This window comes from Protopterus annectens, chromosome 1.part0 (assembly GCF_019279795.1).
Source record: "Protopterus annectens isolate FY-2018-M chromosome 1.part0, PAN1.0, whole genome shotgun sequence".
NCBI lineage: Eukaryota > Metazoa > Chordata > Ceratodontiformes > Protopteridae > Protopterus > Protopterus annectens.
The window spans coordinates 454,050,167-454,068,243 of record NC_056725.1 but is presented as its reverse complement, the minus strand read 5'-3'; the positions used below and the strand labels follow the sequence as shown (position 1 = coordinate 454,068,243).

Sequence of the window (18,077 nt, the reverse complement as noted above, 5' to 3'; positions counted from 1 at the left end):
TACATACAGCATGCATCCAAGACATGTTAGCAAAAATGTTATGAAAGGGCAGTTCCTGAGAGCCTCAAGATTGCATAGTAAAAATGATGAGTTGGAGAGGTCCATGGAAGTGTTATAAGGAGAACTACTTGATAGAGGATATAACCAGACAGAAATAGACACCGCCATAGGAGGAGTATATCAAGAACGTCAAGGGAAGACCTTACTTCTCAGAACAAACTACAAGAGATAACCCTGAAACCGACTCCAGGGATGAGAAACTCAGGTTCCCCATTACATATGCAAGTGTCAGTCAATTTTGTGATACATTTAGGAAGAACTGGAACATATTGTTAGCCACTAAACAACTTGAAGGCATCATAGACTCTGGACCTCACTTCTCATTTACAAACAAAAAAATCACTTATAAGGCAGCTATGTTACAAAACCCAAACACACAAATCCCGGAACACATCAGATAGGATAGGGACATATATGTGCAGGAACTGCAGAGCTTGTAAGTATATTTTCTCATGTAGCACTTTTGCACATCCACAGCAAAAGTTTAGAAATTAATTTCATTTCTATTCAGACTGCAGGACTAGAAATATAGTCTATCTTAGTTTTTGCCAATATTGTAGTTTTTTTTTTGTGGGCAAGACTAACAGAATGCTCAAAGAACGCATTTTAGAACATATGAGGGACACAGTAAACAAAAAGGAGAGTAGTGCCCTAGCTAACATGTAGAAGCTGAAGGGATGCACCATGTTTTTAAATTTTTAGTTTTAGAAGTTCTGGAAGAAAATATCAGAGGAGGTGACATTAGAAATAGAACAGAAGAGGCTGAGCAAAAATGGATTCTGCAACTAGGTGCAGACAAACCCCCAGGCATTAATGAAACTGTTTCTTTGAAACCATTTTTAAAGGCAAGAGCCTTAAAGCATTAATGCCCTTCTACATGGTTCTATAGGCATTCACATTTGAACTTACATACTGTTTTTAACAGTTTTAAGTCTATTTATGTTTTTTCTAGTATTTTTAAATGAATTGAGTCTGATATAAATATTTAATTGTTTGTCTTAATGGATTGGTCATTTTGAAAGTATATACATCAAGGAAGGCATGGGATGTTTTATTAAGTTTGATGACGCGACTTGGTAGGTCGTGAAAACGCTCACTTTGTCCTTGCAATAAAGAATTTTTCTTCTACTGTGGCAGTTAAACTTTTTATACATACTATTAGGTTTTAAAAACTCCCTGCACAGTACCAAGTCAGAAATAAGAAGTTATGTCTTACCATAACGATCCATGTGAATTGTTCATCTCGCCTTTGTTCTTACACACGGGTTCGGAGCCGATCCTCGGCTCCGAGTCGGCCGCATCACTAGCTCGCATCTTCGAGAAAGCTCGAGGCACAGTAGTATCCCATGATCCTCCATTGCTAACCCTCAGATCTAGTTTGCTATACCAGAAGAATCCCTCTTAGAAATATGTCTAAAACACTTATGAACAAATACTACAAATTGTCTGAAAACCCTACTGCCAGGTAGAGGATAAAAGATGCCATTACTGATGTTAATAACATGTCAACCATACCTAGAAAAGGCTGAAAAGGAATCTAATCGAAAACCGTTCTCCCAGACCGTAGGACGGGGGATGGAGGGGGGGAATGTAAGAACAAAGGCGAGATGAACAATTCACATGGATCGTTATGGTAAGACATAACTTCTTAATGTGAAATTGTTCAATCTCGCCGTTTGTTCTTACACATGGGTAGCGTCCCTAGCTCCTTTTTTCCCGGGTGGCTCAAGGGAGAACATTCCTGAGTACAGTGGAACCAAACGTCGCCCTGTCCCTGGAGTTCTTGTCTAGCTTGTAGTGGGCGATAAAGGTATGTGGTTTTGCCCAAGTTGCCGCTGCACAAATGGTATCTAAAGGCAAAATGAGCGGTATGGGCTGAAGAGGTAGCAACCGCCCTTGTAGAATGAGCTCTGGGTTTGAAAGGAAGTTGTTGTTTGGATTCAGCATATACGAATTTTATGCAATCTGAGAGCCATTTGGATAAGGTAACCTTCGTTACTGCCTGTCCTTTTCTTTGGTCAGCATATGATACAAATAGTTGATCCGACTTTCTGTACTCTTTTGTCCTATGTAAGTAAAATCTTAGTTGTCTGTGAACGTCCAACTTGTGCAATGTGTATTCCAGCTTATTGGAATGATTTTTAAAGAAGGTAGGCAGTTCAATAGATTGGTTGATGTTCTGAATCGAACAAATCTTCGGAAGAAAGGATGGATTGGTGCGCAAGGTTACTCTATCCGGATGAAAAATCATGCGGGGTCGGATAGATAGAGCCTGTAACTCTGAAACTCTTCTGGCTGAAGTGATGGCAACCAGAAAGAGTGTTTTCCACGAAAGCAATTTTAACGGAGTTGTGGTTGCTGGTTCAAAAGGGGGCAACATGAGTTGTGACAGCATGAGATTAAGATTCCAAGGTGCTATTGGATTACGAAAAGGGGGACGGAGATGAAAAGTACCTTTCATGAAGGCTTTTACAAAGCCTGTGAGACATAAGAGAACCATCCTTACAGCCAGTATGAAAATTGGATATAGCGGCCAGTTGAACCCTTATAGTGGATGTTGATGCTCCTTCTTGAAAAAGTGAGGAAAGGAAATCTAGAATCTGGTGTACTGGGGCCCCGAATGGATCTATACCTTGTTTGGAGGCCCAGTGCACAAAACAGTTCCATTTGCTGATGTACAATTTTCTTGTAGATGGTTTGTGAGAAGATACAATAATTTGTTGTACTGTAGGAGATAGTAACTCCGACCTGGCTAAGATGGGAAGCGAAGCAGCCAAGCTGTCAGTTTGAGGGACTTGAGGAAGGTGTGAGGAACTCCCGACGAGTGTGTCAACAGATCTGGCTCCGGGTCCAGAATCCATGGTTCCTCCACTTGATGGGATTGAAGGAAGGGAAACCAGATTTGTCGAGGCCAGAATGGGGCTATCAGTATTATGGTCCTGTCCAGACGTTTGGCTTTCTGCAAAAACCTGGGAATTAGTGGAACAGGAGGAAAAGCATAAAGGAGACCCGGGGGCCAATCGTATACCAGTGCGTCCCTGGGGACACCCCCTGGGGGGGGGTAACAGGGCAAAATAGCTTCTGCATTTGGCATTCAAAGGGGATGCAAACAGGTCGCAGCAAGGCTGGCCCCATCTGCGGAAGATCTCTTCCGCTACTTGACGTTTGAGAGACCACTCGTGAGGGAACAGGATGGCTCTGCTCAACCTGTCCGCGATTACTTTGGAAATCCCCGGGATGTGCGTTGCTATCAGAAAGCGTCCAGTGGACTTTGCCCATTGCCAAATTCTGAGGGCCTCTCTGCATAATGGGTAAGATCTGGTTCCCCCTTGCTTAATTATGTACCAGACCACTGGCATGTTGTCTGTCTGAATTGTCACTGTTCCCCGAGGTAAGGACTCGTGAAAGTGTTGCAACGCTAGAAACACTGCCCTCATCTCTAGAACATTGATGTGCAGATTGTACTCCATGTTGGACCATTGACCTTGGACTGTTTGTCCCTGAAAGAATCCCCCCCACCCTATCAGGGAAGCGTCCGTGGTTAGAGTTGCTACCGGACTGGGTAATACAAAGGGTCGTCCTAGTGTTAGCTCTTGACTGTGTATCCACCACAAGAGATCCTTCTTGCAATAATTCATGATCCAGATTTCGTGAGACAGTGGAAGTTGTAGATATGACCATTGGGCGAATAGCATTCATTGAGGGATCCTCATGTGCATTCTGCCTAAAGGAACTACAAGAAGGGATGCTGCCATCAAACCTAGCCCTCTTAATACTTGTCGTGCAGAGACTCTGTTGTTCTGAAGAAGGAGCGAAATTTGGTGCCTGAGGTCTGACACTCTTGATGGGGGGAGAGTAACTTGAGCCAGGGAAGTGTCTAGCTGTGCTCCTATAAATAAGATACGCTGTGACGGCGATAAGACAGATTTTCCAAAATTCACCGTTATGCCTAGTGAAGAGCAAAGATTGATGGCGTAGTCCCTGGCTTGTAGAAGACGACACTTGGTGGTGGCAGAAAGGAGCCAGTCGTCTAGATAAGGAAACACCCGGAATCCCTTTCGTCTCAAGTGAGACGCTACTACTGCCATGCATTTGGTGAACACCCTGGGGGCTGAGGTGAGACCAAAGGGCAGAGCGCGAAACTGGAAATGACCGTCTCCCAGCCGGAAGTGCAAATGATCTCTGGACGCCCTGGCCATTTTGATATGGTAGTATGCGTCTTTCAGATCTATAGAGCACATCCAGTCGCCCTTTTGCAGAAAAGGGAGGACTGACTGAAGCGTGACCATCCGGAACTTTTCCTTTTTTACAAAGGTATTTAACTTGCTGAGGTCTAAAATTGGCCTCCAGTCCCCTGTTTTCCTTGGAACTAAAAAGAACCTTGAGTAAGTTCCGGATCCTATTTGATCCGCTGGGACTGGTTGGATGACTCTGTTTTCGAGCAACCTTCTTATCTCTATGGTTGCTTGGTCTCGCAGACTGGGTGGAACATCTGGGAGTTTTTTGGAGTTTGGTGGTATTGTTATGAAGGGAATGCTGTAGCCTCTGGTAACTATGCTTTTTACCCAGTAATCTGATGTAAGATTTAGCCAGGCCTCTGGGTATAAAGCCAAGCGACCCCCGACTGCCTCCAGAGCAGGACAGCTGGGCCTGCACTCAGGAGTGCTGGAAGGGTTTTCCAGAGAAGGTCTCTCTGTCACCCTGATTTTGCGGACCCCCTCTGCCGGCTGGGCGGCATCTTCCATTTCTTCCCCCTCCTCTGCCTCTGGAGGGGGCGTCACTTTGGGTGTGTTGAAAAGATCCCCGAGTCTTTCGGAACCACATCTTTCCTCCTCGTTGCCCTTTAGGGTAGCGTCTAGATGGAACGGAAAAACGGACCCCTACGACAGACAGGGTCTTCCCTTCTTGTTCACACCTCGTGAGAGTCTCCTTTACTTTGGGCCCAAACAGGGAGGCACCATCAAAGGGGGCATTGGCAAAGGAAGACTTAAAGTCTTCCGCAAAGGAGCATAAGTGCAACCAGGATTGTCTTCTCAGTGCAATCGCTGAAGCTGCCGCTCTACTCGATCCTTCGGCTGCGTATGAAATCAGCCTCATGGACGAGTTGACTATGGAATTTAGGGTGTTAAGTTGCGCTGTCACTTTCTCGGCAACAGCAGCATCTGTGTCTCCCTGAAGAGTACCTCCTAATTCCTTAATGAGATCTCTTTGTAAACACGTAAAATGCATAAGGTAGTTGAGCGATCGGATGGAAAAAGTCGCCAAACTAAATATGCGCTTCCCATATTTGTCCATTGTCCTAGAATCCTTATTAGGAGGATGGACAGAGGAAGATGATTCAGACATCTCTTTCTTAGTGGCCGCCGCCACCACCATAGTGTCTACGGGAACCCCTTTTGTAAGATAGGCTTTATCTTGGGGAGATGTCAAGTATTTGTTGGGTTTACGCAGGACTGGTTCCACTGTATCAGGTGTTTCCCAAGCCCTCTGAGCTACTAGATCCATGAGATTGTCAAAGGGAGGAGTCACCCAGGAGGTAGAAGGTTGAGTCCCAAATGCCTTCAGTAAAACCGATTCATCCGCAGAAGGGGTAAGTGTTTGCCAGTCCCCTCTTTGCTTCAGGATTTCCAAAATGTCTGCAAAGGAGACATCCTCAGAGGTGGACCGTGGGGACCCTTCTGTTTCATCTAAATCAGTATCAGATGTAAGAGATTCCTGTGGGGAATCTATGTGCCTCATCTTGCACAGTCGTTTCCTCGGAACATCCTCAGTGGGAGCTTCTGGGGATGCATCTGAGGAACCAGAGTCTCCCTTTGGGGATTTCTGAGGCATTGGGTCTCGACGCTTGGTAGGTACCGAAGGTACAGAAGCAGAACGCGGACCTTTTGGGGAAGGAAATAAAGAAGCCGATGAAGTAAGTGTCTGATCCGACAAGACCTTCCTCATGATGTCAAAGGCACCGGTGCCCCGACCCGAAGATCCGACCCGATCCGAAGAAGGAGGTTGTTTCTCCGGAATCGGAACCACGGGCTCTGACACCGAGGACGGATCCGAACTTATCTGAGCTGAGGCACCGAGAGGAAGAGTCGGAACCGAAATCTCGGTTTGACTATCCCCCCCTGGAACCCAGGAAAGATGTTTGGCTCCGAGACTCTCCGGCTGGTTCCGAAGGAGTCGAGGTCAACGGAGCCGATAGCACTACTGGAGGCTTCAGCACCGAGGGCTCTACAATCATCGGTTCTCCGACTCCTAACACCGATGACTCGACGGGTCTCGGAGGAGGAAGTGTCGAGGGAGCTGGAATAGCTTCAAGTTTCGAAACCAACTGGGACGAAACCTCGAGTAATTTTGAGAAAGCTGAGTTCTCCATAAGCTTCTGTACCACTCTGTCCACATCGGAGTCGGAAATTGGCCTCGAAGAACGGGTCGAAGGAATCGAAGCCGTCACCGAGCGAAGGATAGTAGATGGTGGTACAAGACCTGAGCCTCGTGCAGAGATAAGGTCTCGACACCTGGCACCGAAGTCATAGGAGCCGGTGTCCGAATTTGAAAAGAAGTGCTCGGAGCCGATAACTTGGGCTCCGACACTCTTGAAGACTTCGACCCCTTCAAAGACTTCGAAACCTGTTCAGCCTTGTCCAGGGCCTCTTGAAACTCAGGTTTGATTAAACCTCTGTCCACCAACTTCCTGCGTCTTTCCAGCATGACCCTCCCACTAAAGGAATGACAGATTGAACAGTCTTCCTGCAAGTGGAGAGGGCCAAGACAGTAGACGCAGGATGAATGGTTGTCAGTAATGGACATCTTCTGTCCACACTGACACCTTTTGAATCCACTCAGTCTTTTCTGACATTCTAGTAAAAGACAGCACTATATATAAAAAAAAAAAATAATAATTAACTACCAAATCAATATATAAGTATCTATATATAAATGTACAAAAAACACACCACAGCACACTGATATATATGTATATATATATATTGAAAGAAAAAAGAAAAAGTTAACTTTCTTTAAAAATACTGTAAGCTGTTACAGACAAAAAACGGCCTAAGGCCCTTACTAATAATTTTAAAGGTAACAAACTACCTAAACTAGTTCACACAACTACTATCTATATGAAGCTATCAATTATAAAGATAAAGATTATAAGAATATAAAAAAAATAATTATATTTACCAATAAAAAAACAGTAAAAATTGTACTGGCCCGAGCCTCTCGATGTGATCTGCTGCTAGCGGCAAACTAGATCTGAGGGTTAGCACCGGAGGATCATGGGATATTACTGTGCCTCGAGCTTTCTCGAAGATGCGAGCTAGTGATGCGGCCGACTCGGAGCTGAGGATCCGCTCCGAACCCGTGTGTAAGAACAAACGGCGAGATTGAACAATTTCATATTACTGGGTTAGCAAATAGCTCTAAATAAGTGATTCTTTTGAGCTGGGGTACAGTATCTGAATTACTTAGACCTAATAAAGCCTTGTTATATACAACTCTGTTGGTTGCTCAAAAGTAATTACTTGAAAAAGGAAATCCAAGTCTAAACCAACTATACTTTAAGAATTGAATAATATAAAAGAACTGAAAGCGGGATCTTTAGAAACGGACAGGAGCAAATTACATAGAAATAAACAGAAAATATGGGAACAATATATAAAGAATAACATTCAGGAGGAGAAGGAAGTTTTAAGGGAAGGAAAGAAGTCAACAAATTACGTAATGATGGACTGATGACAATTATAAAGAAAGAAAAGATATGCAATGTATAATGCATGTAAAAGGAAGAAAACGTTAATATGTTTATTATTTGCCTATGCCTCAAGGTAATAATTTAATAAAAGGTTCATAGGTAGGTACTAGGCTATCAGCCATGAGGCCTATACAAGCCCATCCAAAAAGGTACCCTGACTTTTGCCACCCAAGAAAATAATTTTCCTGTGCCACTGTCGAGCAGAGCCACAGAGGTGATCCCCAGGGTGAATTTACTATTTCCCATCCAATCATCAAGATTTTTCTTGAAGAGTGGAATAATGGAATAAACTATCTGTCTATATCAAACAAAGCTCCTTATTAGCAGAGTATGGGAAGTCTCTGGGACAGGAATCTATCCCTCCGGCATGTTCTGTTTATTTTGGTGACAAGATTTAGGTCCCTAGAACGTGTAGCTCGGAGGGATTGGGATTTCTTTAAGTGGAGCATGTCCAACAGCTCTGGGTTTGACATAGCTTTGTATGTTAGGCAGAGATCACCTCTGAGTAGGCGATATGCGATGGAGTAAAGCTGGAGTTTTTTGAGATGGTCTGTGTAGGGCATCTGTTTGCAGTCAGTAATCCTCTTTGTGAGGTATTTCTGTGGCCTTTCCAGTTGCTGTAGATGTCTTGGGAGGTACATGCCAAAAGGGGCGTTGTACTCTATAATGGGTCTAATGAGTGATGAGTAGAGGGGAACAATGACCTTTTTTTTCTGTATGAGAAACCTTTTGTGAAGAGGTGTGCCACGTAGAAGGATTTCCTGACTACTGTGGCGATGTGATTATCAAACGAGACTACTATCCACCTGTGTTCCCAAGGTCTCATCACATTTTCGGTGTTAAGTATACTACAGCCTATGTTGTAGTTCATGGGTACAGAGTTTTTACCAAAGGGGATGACAATGCACTTTTTGGCATTGAGCTTGAGGCCATGGCTTTGACTCCAGGCATCTGTCTCAGTGAGGCCCTTTTGTAGGATGTCCACATCATTAGGAGTTTCGATTATGGCTCCTAGTGTGCAGTCATCTGCGAACTTCGTTAGCCAAAGACCCTCTGTGTTAGCCTGTACTTCAGAGAAGTAGGTACCAAACAGGAGAGGACCCAGGACTAAACCCTGTGGTACTCCACTTGTCACTGGTCTGAAGTCGGATTTGGAGTCTGCTACTTTCACAGTGTGGGTTCGGTCAGCGCCAACCCATCTTGTGACATAGAGATTTATACCTAGTTTAGTGAGTTTATCTATAATTCCAGAGTGGGGGATGGTGTCGAAAGCCTTGGCAAGATCTAGATAGGCTGTGTGAACCACCTTACCCTTGTCTACAGCTTTGGTGACTGCTTCAAAGAAGTCTATCAGGTTTAGGAGACATGATCTGCCTATTACAAACCCAAACTGGGTGGGGTCCAGAGTTTGGAGATTACCACTGTCTTTGTTTATAAGTTCCATGATGATACGTTCCATCTACATTCAATTAAATATATAATTTAACTGCACTGTCCCTTTGTCTTCATGCACAACTTGAACCATACTGTCCCCTTGCTTTCATGCACAGCCTGCTTCCCCTACAGACAGACATTTACTGAAAGTGTGCAAATTTTGCCAATCCTCCTAAATTGTTTTTGTTACTTTTCACCACATCTCTTTCTCCTTAATTCCACTATACTTTTAAAATCACTTTCATTTCATCTCAAAAACCTGTTAGTACCCCCAGTACAATTCTATCTGTACTAATAACTCTTGAATTCTTAGTTATTAGTCATTCATTTGAGTCCCTTCTTAACAGATATGTTGGGAAATGCCAATGCTACACTTTTATTTTAGTTTCTTTCATCTTATCTCAACTCTTATAGGTGCATGGTCAGATATCATTACTGGATGGATCTTAAAACATTCAATCAAATTCACATGCTCCTGAGACATTTACTTTTAGTCCAGCCTGATCCAGTTACTGTATCTTGGAGAATAATGTCTAAAAACCATCAGAACTGCTGCTTCTGAAACATCTCCACACAAAATATTTTCATACAGTTCTTTAAAAAAATCTACATTCTCTACATATAGCTTCCCTTCTAGGGGCTCTTAACACATCTTCAGTGCTACAAACTAAGCTCCAGTCACAACCAAGAAATAAAATGTTCAGTTGGAAACTAATCCTTTCTTCCATCATCCTTTTAGATTCCACAACTGCAGTTTTATGGAAAATACAGATGCACACCTAGGTAACTCTCTTTTCTTGCCAGTATCCCTTTACTGCCACAAATCTTCCATTGTTATCCCCCTTCTACCACAGTTGTATCACCTCTTCCTGTCACTATAATAATATACCCTTTCCTTTATCCTTGATATTCTGCATAATATCCATAGTGAAACCCTCTTAATCAAATTAATAAGTTCATTTCTATACAACTGCATCTCTTGCAACAAAAAAATTCATAAAAAATGTTTTAATATAGTTTGTTAGTCTTTGCTTTTTGTAAGGCTATTTATATTCCATGTTAAAACTGGCAAAGCAGTCATTCTGTTATTTTAAAATTACAATTAAATGTAATGCATGCATACTTCAAAACACTTGCCTAACACAACTTTTACTTACTTTTTTACTACAATTTGCTCATTTCACTCGACAGCCTTACATTTTGCATTTTAAGTCTAGATGAGATGCAAAGAAAGCAGTAAAAATATAAAATCAGGAGGATGACTATTAAGAGTTAGGAAGCAGGCCAATGTCTTTCTTATGTTCAAATGTGAAAAAAACACATTCTCAAAATTCATTTATGCAGATAAATGGCCCAGTTGCACTTCTGAAAACAATCACTTGTGTCCAGTAGACCTTCCAGAACTATGATAAGCAAACCATGTTAGATAATTAATTAAAAACCATTAAGTATATCCAAAACCTGATCTCAGCAGAATAAGTTGCAGATTATAGTCTAATTTAAAGCAAAAATTGAAACCACTGCACAAAGAAATTAAAGGCAGGTAGGCAATGCTATTGATTCTATGTGGAAAAGTAAATAAGGAACATACTTTCCATAATAATACATGAGGGTAAAAAAAGGCAATACTGAAGTAACACGATGTTAAGATGTTGCAACTATAATCTTAGCAAACTGAAATCCTAGAACACTTCTGCTTTTTGCAGGGAAATTTATGAATATGATTTTCCATATAAATCAAAACAGACAGACCAAATTTCCCTCCAGCAAAAGCTTTGTACCACATGTGCTTAGGAAAAATAAATAAATTATATGGTTTATCAGATGCTGGAGTAAAAACAGATGGCAGTTAGTAAGAGCTTTTACTTTGAATACCATCTGTTCAAGTCTCATACACTCACTGCCATCTGCCCAATATGCCCAGTAACAAAAAAATAACAATTTTTGCAGGCTGCTCACTAACGTCTGAAATTTACCATATCTAGATGTGTTCCCCATCCCAAAGATAGAGTAAAGGCCCTCAAGAGACACTGATAATATTTAAGCAAGAAAGAAAAAGAAAAAAGTAAGAAAACATTTCTCTTCAACAATAAGGAGGACTAAAAAATGACAATTTACAAATCTCACAACTGACAGCTACATCAACTAAACTACAAAGACTAGTGATTACTGTGTTTGTATTTAGAGCGGTTTCTTTTTTAATTTAACTAACAATGATCTGAAGAGCTAGAAATAAAATGTACCAAAGCAACAGTCTGACTAATTACTAACTTGGTAAGATCAGCTTTTCCATGAGCCTCAGCAACACGGACAACTTGAAGATCTGGACACAAATTCTTGGCATCATTTGCCCACATGTTTCTCTTCACACCATGGGCTCGGGCTTCATAACTGACTGCAATAATACTGCAAAAGAAAACAGGCACATTAGGAGGTTGCTGAAAAGATTTCCACCTTAAAATATTAAACTTCCCTTGTTAAAATAATACTGTGCAACATGATATAAATAAAGTATGTATGGGCATGGTTCAGCCTTTTGCATTCAGATGTAAGGCAGTTCTGTTTCTGTCAACTAGCATATTGCTCTCTCTCCACAGCTGTAAAAACAGCTATACTTATTTGGTTTTGCAATATTTCTTTCCTCAGCTATTCACTCATTGATTATATTTTGGTAAATGATATGAATAATTTTAAGTCACTAATACATTTTGTGCAAAGTCAGGTTACGGAAGGGGTGAAGCTGGATAGTGCAATATAGTCCAAAGTAATGTCGCTCTGGATAAACTCCAAAATAAAAATTTTAAATTAGGCCAAGTCTTTGCTTGGCCTAGGTATGGACGTAGTACTGATAACAACAATGCTGAAAATGTTAATAATACTGTTAATAACACTGTTTCTAGCAACATTCTAGGTGCCAACAGCACTAGAAGAAATGTTTTTAGGAATCATAGGGTTCCTAACCAAGATACTTTGAACTCTGTTACTACTCCATCTGTTGTAAATGCTTGCATAAATAATAGCTTACAGAATGTGAGTACTATCAGTAATTTTGTTACAATGGATAATGGTACTAAGGGTAAAGCTGATGATAAACAGGATGAATTGTTAGTGACACAAGGTGGTGACACAGATGAGATCATAGTTGTTCCACCAAATGCCTCTGATGATAGTATTGATTCTAGAAATATGACCAATATCATATCTAATACTGTTGTGAGTAATGACTCAAATGATGTGATTCATATAATGCACCCAAGCATGACTGTTGAGACTAATCTCTATCCAAAGGTACAGATTGTTAGGAACAAGCCAGCCACTGAAGATCATAGAATAGATGCTTCTGTTAGACCTAAGGTACAGAGTACATTAGTGAATTCACTACCTGAGGCAGGCTTGAATGTTTCTTTTCCCCTACCTATCAGGCTAGAGAAAGGCCCCAGACGTGCACGCTCAGTCGTGGATGGCAGAAGAGGAAATTATCAGAAGATCCACCACAGGACCAAACCCTGAAGAGGATGTGGAACAAAGACAGACGCTAGTGTACAACTTATCTGACAGAATATTAGACAGTGATGACCTTAAGCTTTTGAGCAAAGGGCTGAACTTTATACCTAAAAGTAGAAGTGTGATTACTGAGACTATGGTAGACATAAAGTTATTTTGTAGGAACGTTATGCTAAAGCTACTTTATAAAGACAATATTACCAGAGACCAAACCAATAGGGAATTTACTTTTAAAAATCTAAGTGAATATGTTCCGATTAATCATCCCTTAGTTGAGACTTTCCAACGTCTAACAGAAGAGGAATTATACAGGTATTATTACGATGAAAATAATAAGAATAAGGACAAGAAATGGTATAAGAAAGATAACCTCACACATAGTGAACGGCTTAGTTTGAAGAAATTACAAGGTGACGACACAATAGTTGTCAGACCCGCTGACAAGGGTGGTAGACTGGTGGTCATGAATACAATACAATATTATAGCTCTATGAAAGACATGTTGACTGACAATTTCTATGAAGAGATTGCACAGAATGTACCTATAGATATCATGAGATCTATTAAGAACACATTGTTGGACATTTATAAGAGTGGTTTAATAGAGAAGGACCTATATGAATACTTAATTATTAAAGAACCACTGATCCCTGTTATACATGGACTCCCAAAGATTCATAAGGATTCTCTGAATCCACCAATGAGACCCATAGTATCAGGTCGTGATTGGGTCACAGAACACTTGTCAGTATACATAGAGAAAAACCTGAGACCTATCCTGAACACAAATAGATTTGTCTTAAAAGACTCCAAACAATTTTTGTTAGATTTATATGAATGTATTAATAATGACGTTAATCAGAATAATTACCTATTTGTCACTCTTGACATTCGGTCTTTGTTTACTGTGATTCCGAACACTCTTGGCCTCGTCTATGTGACTGATTACCTACGAATGCACAGTGATTACAGTGATGTCAAGATAGATTTGGTTGTGCATTTTTTGGAACTAATATTAGAGAATAATGTCTTCATATTTGATGAAACCATCTATAAGCAGGTTGATGGCGTAGCAATGGGGACACCCTGCGCCAATAGCTATGCGAATATGTTCTTGGCCCACTGGGAAGAAACTATCCTATTTCATAATGAAGTGTTTATAGAAGGAGTAGTCTTCTATCGACGATTTGTGGATGATGTTTTTATTCTCTGGAAGGGGACGCCAGAACGACTAAGACTATAATTGAGTGAAATGAATAGTTTGACCACCTACTTAAGATTCACTATGAATTTCTCACAAGATAGGATTGAGTTCCTGGACTTGACTTTAGAGAGACTACCCAATGGTCTGATTAACACAGGTGTTTTTAGGAAAGCGTGTTACAGCAATTCATTGTTGTTAAGATCTAGCATGCATCCTTCCTTTGTGTTTAAAAACATAATCAAAGGTCAGGCCATTAGAGCCTCACGTCTGAACCCCACTGAAGAAGGGTTCTCCATGGAATTAGAAAATCTGAGAGACCGATTGATCAACAGAGGCTATGATATTAACGAAGTAAATAATAACATGCAGAATATACCAGATTTAAGGCTCACTACAGCAATGCCATATTTTGGACCCATAGCACAGAGTCGTCCATTGGAAGAGAAGTTATCCACTACTATACCCACTATGAAATTCACGACAACTTACACCTCTGATCATTCTGAAATCAGGGATATAATTAGCAAATTTTGGGGAGTCCTACAGATTGACAATGATCTCAAGGAAATAGTTGGTGACCAGCCGAAATTTCTATATAGAAATAAGAAGAACCTTAAAAGAATGCTATGCTACTCAAAACAAAGGAAAGTTGAGATGACAACCAATTGTACTGTTCCGTGTGGACAATGCAACTTTTGTCATTACATTGACATTGAATCTGAATTCGTACACCCTGATACACAACGTACTTTCTACACTACAGTTGCTGCAGACTGCATGACAAGCAATGTGATCTATCTTGCAGTCTGTCAGGCTTGTAGGAATTTCTATGTAGGAAAGACCAATCGGAAATTCAGAGATAGGATAAGAGAGCATGTGTATCACATTAGGAAAGGGTCACCACATAATGCCCTAGCTAAACATGTTAGTGCTTATGATAATACGCACACTTTTTTGTTTAGGGCCCTTGAAGTTTTAGAACCTAGTATGAGAGGTGGTGACATTAGAAGTAATACTGAGAGTAGAGAAAGTGACTGGATTGTTCGACTAAGGGCAGATAATGGGTCAGGTTTGAATGAGAGAGCATCAATAAAACCTAGACTCAGGAAACGGAGAAATATCAAGTGATTAGAATACTTGAGAGAATCACTTAGTAATGTATAAGCACACTCATACAATCAGTAAGGACATATTTGTATATACACTCATATATGTTTTTAAATATACCTTTAAAATATCTTTTAACACGCTAAGTTATATTTAATTGTTATAACATTTTATGTGTATTTTTGTATTTTTATATATTACTGAAGCAAGCATTTTTTCATATAAGAATGTTCGACATTTATTTTCAATATCTATTTTTTAAAATATATGTATTTTTTATGGTAATTAGTATGTTGGTACATACTCTGAATTTGTTCACATTTGTTCTGTCAGAGACTAGAGTCTCAGTGGAAGAAAGCATTAAGGCAACGACTACATAATGACTCTAACTGACCTATGAAATATCTTAACAAATCTCAATATTGCTAGGAAGTTTGTATTTATATTTATGAATTTATGATTTGTAGAGGAAATGCATGTCACTGAGCTGCCTACACTCATTCATACAGATCAATATGTTTTTATTTGTTGTTAATATATATATATGTATACTTATGTATTTTCCATATTCATATAATCATACACATTTTTTACATATTCATACACCTATATTTTTTTATTCATATATTTTTATTCATATTTATATATATATATATATATATATATATATATATATATATATATATATATATATACACTTTTTATACATATATTTTCAAATGTAATACTCATATTTAAATACATGGACCTGTTTTAACTAAACTTCAGTTAGAGACTTCTTAGCTATACATATAATCATACTTCAATATTCATATCAGGAAACCTGAATTATGAATTTATATATATAGATTACTATGTCCATGCATTTGTCTTTTATGTCTAAACTAGTCCTAGACAGTTTATTGCTAGTTATTAGGTTAATATAATATGAGTATATTTGTTCTATATAAAATGCTGTTTCCCTTTTAAGTTAGTAATTGTTTTCATCTTGACTAATTGATATCCTTATATAATGAAGGATCTTTTTTATGCATTTATTAAAGTGACCTGAGGAAGCTACATCTAGCGAAAGCGCTTGTCTGTTGCAATAAATTGGTTTGTGAACTATAATATTGTACGCTTTATTTGGATTTTGATTTTTATTTTGGAGTTTATCCAGAGCGACATTACTTTGGACTATATTGCACTATCCAGCTTCACCCCTTCCGTAACTTGACTTTGCACATTTATCTGTTTAAACTATCGGAAGGAGTGTTTACCTGCAAGGGGGATTGTCTTTCTACTTTGGATTTATCTCACTAATACATTTTATTTTACACTCACGGTTTTATTCATTTCTTAGCAAAGTCAAGTCCACTACATACAGCTGTACCTTTCCAGTAGCAAACCAGAAGATTTTCTCAGACTCAGTGAACAACCAGAGACTGAAGGATTTTATGAGCAGGGCAATGAAGCATCTGCATTCTCTGATACAATAACAATGTTAAATGGGGACATATATGAATATGAAGAATCATAAGCAAGAACTAAAGCGTAAGGGTTCCTAAATTGTGAACATAGGAGCCAGGTATGAGTATCCTCTTTTCCCTTTGTTATTTACTTTATATTTAGAGGCAAAGAAAATAAGGGACTCAGAAATGCAAGGATATAACTGTTATGGTAATCATGAAAAGTTGGCTTCATTTGTAGATGATATTATTTTGTTCCTGATAAATCCAGAAAACAACATCTTAGTGTTGTGGAACATTCTGAAACAGTTTCAAATCTTTTCAGGATATAAAATTAATGAAGAAGCTATAGCCATAAACTATGTACCCGCACTTGTTTTAAGTCTTATTGCTGAAATTCTTATTGCTGAACCAATTCAATACAAAATATCATATTCCTAAAATAGCAGAAAGTATTCTAAAAACTAATCCTACATGAGAATAGCAACAGGAAATGTTGCCAATAGGGATGACTGAAATGGATGTGGGAAACAGGCAACAGGGGGCTGGATTTAAAGGAGAAAACTGGCAAAGCAACAAAAGTACAGTGGATATAAAAAGTTTACACACCCCTGTTAAAATGCCAGGTTTTTGTGATATAAAAAAATGAGACCACAATAAATCATTTCAGAATTTTTCCCACCTTTAATGTGCCCCAAAACCTGTACAATTCAATTGAAAAACAAATGTGTTAGGGGAAAAAATATATAAAAAAAAAAAAACGTTTAAAAAGCTGGTTGCATAAGTTTGCACACCCTTAAACTAATACTTTGTTGAAGCACCTTTTGATTTAATTACAGCATTCAGTCGTCTTGGGTAGGATTCTATCAGCATGGCACATCTTAACTTGGCAATATTTGCCCACTCTTCCTTGCAAAAGTGCTCCAAATCTGTCAGATTGCGAGAGCCTCTCTTCTGCACAGCCCTCTTCAGGTCACCCCACAGATTTTCTTTTTATATCCACTGCAGAGGAAGCAAATTACTAGAAAGTAAATTGTAATAGAGTAGGATGATGTCAAGAAGACATTTGGACTGAAAGTGGAAAGGGATGATGATGAAACAAGGGAGAAGCTCTGGAAACAAGGAGAGACTGGGATTTTGGATGGTGGTCTTTAAGGAGAACAATAACCATACAGAATATTAAATCTACAAAGTAGTAGAAAGCATCCTAAGAACTAAGTCAACATGGGAATCGAGAAAGGAAATTCTGCTGATAGGGATAACTGCAATTAGGGATACAAACAATAGGCAAGAGTTGGCTAGAATTTATTGGAGAGAACTGGTACAGGAACCAAAGTACTGGAAGCAAATAACTAAAGGGGGAAAGATGATAGAATGGGAAGTCGCCAAGAATTTATTTGGACTGCAGGTTAGAGAGATTGCCTTCCCTGTCAAGGATTTATATCAGAGTATAGGCATAGAGAAAGAAATACGAGGTTCTAAATGAAAGACAAGCACTGGTAGAGTTTTTAGTAGACTCTAGAACAGAAATTGCCATTAAAAAAGGAATAATTAGTAGGGCATATAAAAT

At 39.5% G+C, this 18,077-nt stretch overlaps 1 protein-coding gene across 1 annotated transcript in view; it reads right to left on the bottom strand.

The window, feature by feature from the left end:
• Positions 1 to 18,077, bottom strand: part of POLH (DNA polymerase eta) — a 650,423-nt gene that overhangs the window by 610,826 nt on the left and 21,520 nt on the right. Inside the window, exon 2 of the mRNA XM_044060378.1 lies at positions 11,516 to 11,650. Within this exon, the coding sequence (XP_043916313.1) occupies positions 11,516 to 11,650 (135 nt within the window). The remainder of the gene's footprint in view (positions 1 to 11,515; positions 11,651 to 18,077) is intronic.